General features: G+C 41.3%; 1 protein-coding gene across 8 annotated transcripts in view; it reads left to right on the top strand.

Moving 5' to 3' along the window:
- The window catches only part of LOC122262306 (E3 ubiquitin-protein ligase TRIM45), a 103,406-nt gene extending 100,058 nt beyond the window's left edge, over window positions 1-3,348 (top strand). For all 8 annotated transcript variants that reach the window (XM_086537176.1, XM_086537175.1, XM_043030303.2 and 5 more), the window contains 4 exons: window positions 438-573; window positions 1,980-2,091; window positions 2,372-2,549; window positions 2,735-3,348. In XM_086537176.1, the coding sequence (XP_086393302.1) occupies window positions 438-573; window positions 1,980-2,091; window positions 2,372-2,549; window positions 2,735-2,865 (557 nt within the window). In that variant the 3' untranslated portion in view covers window positions 2,866-3,348. The remainder of the gene's footprint in view (window positions 1-437; window positions 574-1,979; window positions 2,092-2,371; window positions 2,550-2,734) is intronic.
- Window positions 3,349-5,000: the final 1,652 nt, after the last annotated feature.

The following is a 5,000-nucleotide window of genomic DNA, read 5'->3' as shown; positions in this document are numbered from 1 at the left end:
GTGAGAAAGATGGTAGAATGCAGTAACGCATTTTAATATATATATACAAATTTTACCTCCCTGGCCTAAAGTAACATAAAACCTGAATATGATAATTCTGATTCTTATGTTTGGAAAACTGGAATGGAAAAGATGGTTCAGATGTTACATTATATAACCCTCTCTCGTGAGGCCGTAAATCCCAAGTTTAATGAGAGCAGTTAACACTCCAAACAGCCATTAAAGAAAAACAATTCGCGCCAGAGTCGCCCCTGCCACGACACCTGGTAGAGTTCCCTAAAATTGTTTCTTGAGGGCACTGCCGTCCTCTAGTTTGATCGTAGAAATACAAAGCTTTATAAGATGTGTGATTCATGAGATGTGTTTATAATAGTCACCCAACTTCTTCACATAGCATTCCTTTCAATTACGTGATTATACAACAATTACATGTGCAGTGTGCGACGTTAGCAGCGTGGCTGCGGGAGCGCGAGTCTCGGCGCTGGTCGTGGCCCGGGACGCCGACGGCCAGCCCATCACCCACGGCGGCGAGGACCTGCACGCCGCCGTCCTCACGTGCGACGGCAACGCCCTGTGAGTTCCTGGCCTCAAGTTGTGCACACACACACACACACACATACTTACATATATGTTTGTGTGTGTATGCACATTTAGGTGTTTAGACCTTTCAGGAGAACCCCGCACAACGCCTGCGTGCTTACCTATAGGCAAAACATTGATCATGTGGTTTCCAGGTGATTTTGGAGAATTCTGATTGTTTACTTTTGATAACACCTAGCCATTATGATCCGCATTTCTTTTTCCCCTTACGGTTAGTTTAGCACTCAAGGGCAGAGCAGATGTCTGGTATATATATATATATATATGTGTGTGTGTGTGTGTGTGTGTGTGTGTGTGTGTGTGTGTGTGTGTGGTGTGTGTGTGTGTATATATATATATATTTATTTATATTTATATATATATATATATATATATATATATATATATATATATATGTGTATGTATATATATATATATATATATATATATATATATATATGTATGTATGTGTATATATATATATATTATGTATATGTATATATATATATATATATATATATATATATATGTATATATATGTATATATATGTATGTGTATATATATATATATATATATATATATATATATATATATATATATATATATATATATAGGCACACACACACACGCACAAATATATATGATATTCTTCTTGATGTCCCCTTGATGAAGATGGTAGAATGGCAGTAATCTCTGCTGAAAAGGCTATGACATCAATTTTTTTTTTTCAAATTCCTTGGTTCTATCTTGCCATTAAAGACATTGAGTTAAATGTCTGTCAATAATATAATGCCTTGGAATAAATGTCAGTAACTTTGTTTTCCTTATTGTTTTGCAGGGCATTTTTTACAGATATGCATGTCTTAGACCATATCACAGACATGTGAGTATAATTCATTTGGAAATTATGAACTAATAAAACACTGAATTCGGAGTCACGGTAATAGCGGAATATATGCTTGTATAAACCCATTTTCTCCCAGACAAAGTTCATATTCCATTCTCAGATCTGTGGTTACGAAAGACCGCCTAAAATATAGACCAAATGAATTCGTCAAAAACGTATCTTCCAGCATTAGACGCCCCCGACACGCATTTACGATACAGAGGCGCCTTTGGTAATGTTCATGCATTGCATATAGATAGTTCTCGGACTTGAGCATGTCCATCTCATCGATAACGAACTTCTCGGGAACAGAGGGGGGTATGCCTGTGCTATCCACAAGTGAAGTGTTTTGAAAGAACGCAACCTCAGTTTTGTTTACGACTGACAAGTGCTATTGAAGCTGAGCTGGCAGGGGTACCTTACCAAATATAACTAATATTAACTTTTCGATTTTTTTGTAAACTTTGAATCAAATGAGTTTCCATCGCACTAAAGAACATTTTGTACAAACAGGTGCGGATGCTCCGTCCGGGACCGCGAGGACGGCTCCTATGAAATCACCTTTAGCCCTCCCGTGCCTTGTGCTGCCCTTCTGCACGTCACCATCCTGGGATTCCACGTTCAGGTAAGTGCCGCATCACCTCACTGACCTTCTGACAGTAATATTATGAATGGTGCTATTTTTCCATGATTATCTTCACATCACAAAATACACTTCGGAGCGTGCAAAGAGAGCATTTTAGTAGTATTTGAATATTGCTGGAATATATTTGAAGAACTTGAATAAAGAATTCCGCGTATTATCAAATATTATGTAATTTTAGATAAGATATTCAGCCTTTCCTTATATATAGCCAGCATTTATTTCAGTGCGTTAAAATCTGTTGTATTGTTCTGAACTTCAGGGCAGTCCGCTGGAGATGACGGTGGTGTCGCCGTCCCAGTCTGCGAGCGCGCCCGCGGGAGACGCCAGTAGGGACGGGGCCTCAGGGCGGAGGCACACTGGCGTCTTCCACTGCTGCACCTTCTGTTCCAGCGGCGGCGACAAGACGGCCACCTGTGCGTGTGGGGCGACCATGCCAGGTGCGCCAATCCAAGAGTCCGTTCCTGTTATTAACATATTTTTTCAACATTTAAGTTTTTGTATTGTTATTCATTGCCGCACTCCTTCCGAGCCTGAAAAAAGATGAATGTGATATGTAGCGCTTAGAAGCTCCATTTGTAATTATGAGGGCATCAAAACGTGAATTGATTTGCTTCTCCCACAGGCGGCTATCAAGGATGCGGCCACAACCACGCAGGACACCCGGGCCACAAGCACTGGTCCTGCTGCGCTCAGGCCAGTCCCTCCGCTCCCTGCACGCGACCTCCATCCCAGTATTACCAAGTCACGCTCTGAACTCAACCTAACGCTGCGATTACTATATGAACCGCTACCGTTTCACACACCCTTTCGGTATTTCCAAGTAAAACCACACTTACACACTCACATGTCTACTGTCGAACCCACTGCCAGAACATTCCCGAGCAGTGCTGTCAGGTGACGCTCCTTCTAGCTCGCAGTTGTTCATCCTCGCTACACCCTGGTAGAACATCCTCGAGTCTACGCTCCGCCTGCGTCGGCCGCCGATCGACCTGGTTCACCCTAGCGCCCTCACCTGCTCCCGAGACGACGGAACGACTGGATATCAAGTCAGAACACAAGCCTTTGCGGTTATCGTATCTGATGGTTTGCAAATGCGTTCGTGAGAGCTTATGTATTTTTTGTTACTTGAATGTTGTATATGAATATGTAATTACTGTTCTCTTATGTGCCATAGATAAACTATGTATTATGATATCATGATATATGTACTGTATATTTAAACGAGTTATATATTGAGAGGTTGTTTTATTGACCAAAAGAAACACACATGTAAACAGCAGGGTTAGTAACAGGAAACAGTTATATTAAAGGCAGGATGATCAAACGGAATGCCAGTAGTACTAAGACACAAGTACATGTGTGGTTGGGGAGAGAGAGAGATCTCCTGTCGTGTACGGGTGGCGGACGAGAGTGACTGAGAGTGAAGGCGAAGGGTCAGCCTTTAAGTAGTCCGGCCTCATGTCGGTCCAGTTCATGAATAGACTTCATATATAAAGATATATGAACTAAATAGAAAAAAAAACTGGCCCGACATTTTCAAAGTAAAATTACTGTTCCCGATCCAGAGCTAACTCCCCCAACTTGCCTTCCATGATCTCTAGGAAAATGCTTGAATTGCCAACGTCCCCCAAAACACTTATGCATAAGCAAAGCAACAGGTCCAGACTTAATCAACTCACATCCCCTCAGATGTGGGAAGGAACTAGCATTTCCACTGGCCAACATCTTCGAATGTTGTCTCACTTTACAAAAATGGCCAGATCTGTGAAAAAAATAAGTAATGTTGTCCCGGTCCATAAAAAGGGAGAAAAATCTGACATAAAAAAGACTCGCTCTGTATTTTTATTGGCGGCTAGTAGTAAATAGCTTGAGAAGATCACCGCAACAAACATTACAGAACACCTAACTGCTGACCATGTATCGTGTGAATGGCAGTTTAGTTTTCAAAAACACTGTTCCACTGCCGACCTTCACTTACTCCTGTCATCAGGTAAAGCATAAGACCTTGGTTATCAAAGTGCATGCTATTGGTATTGAAGGGGAGTTACGAATACTCTTACAAGACTATCTTCACTCCTAATGTGTTGTGGTTTGTAATAAAATCAGAGCAGGAGCGCCACAAGGAAGTGTCCTAGGGCCTTTGGACTGGAACATACATACCGATGACTTCTTAAACCTATTACTGAGTGATATGCTGATGATATCACCCTGTGTGTGAGCCATGCCCCAGAGGGAAAAAACGGTAACCATGGCAAAGTTTAACATCTATCTGAAAAAAAAATGGGAAGGAAGTGAAAATAAATTTTGTACACATAAAATTCAACTAATGATCATTAGTAGATCACAAACTAACAACCCGCTCTACTCCAATGCAACAAGAATAGAAAGAGAGTTTAGCACCAATACTATTGGCATAATTTATGACAAACAATTAACGTTCAAAGGTCATGTTGAAGAAACTGCAAGGAAAGTCTCTGGAAAGCTTGCGTTCTTAAGAAGAACATCGCAGCTACTTGACACCAGAGGGATGGAGACGCTCTACAAGGTTCAGGTTTGGCTTTACTCGAGTACTCCTCACTCGCTCGTGGCGGTGCAGCATCCAAACTTTTCGCTTTTGTAATGCAAGATAGAACAAAACAAATCCTTCAAGATAAAAAGACATTAGCATATTCCAAACCTGAAACAGAGGGGGGATGGGCAAACGACCCTATTCAAAATGTAGCACCTCCGCACATCCCATCTGTAACCACTGTATTAGCCAATATGCCAGACATTTACAGCGAGAGTTGTGAAACGAGCACCTGCCGCCCTGATAGAAACCACGTATAACACTCTCCATCATCAGAGGCAGTTCATACCTAAATATATTAAGTTGTCAAATGTTTTTT

The sequence above is a fragment of the Penaeus japonicus genome, unplaced genomic scaffold (genome assembly GCF_977035675.1).
Source record: "Penaeus japonicus unplaced genomic scaffold, GWHDUDI00000001_assembly GWHDUDI00000005, whole genome shotgun sequence".
Lineage (NCBI taxonomy): Eukaryota > Metazoa > Arthropoda > Malacostraca > Decapoda > Penaeidae > Penaeus > Penaeus japonicus.
This window is presented reverse-complemented; position numbering and strand designations above follow the sequence as displayed.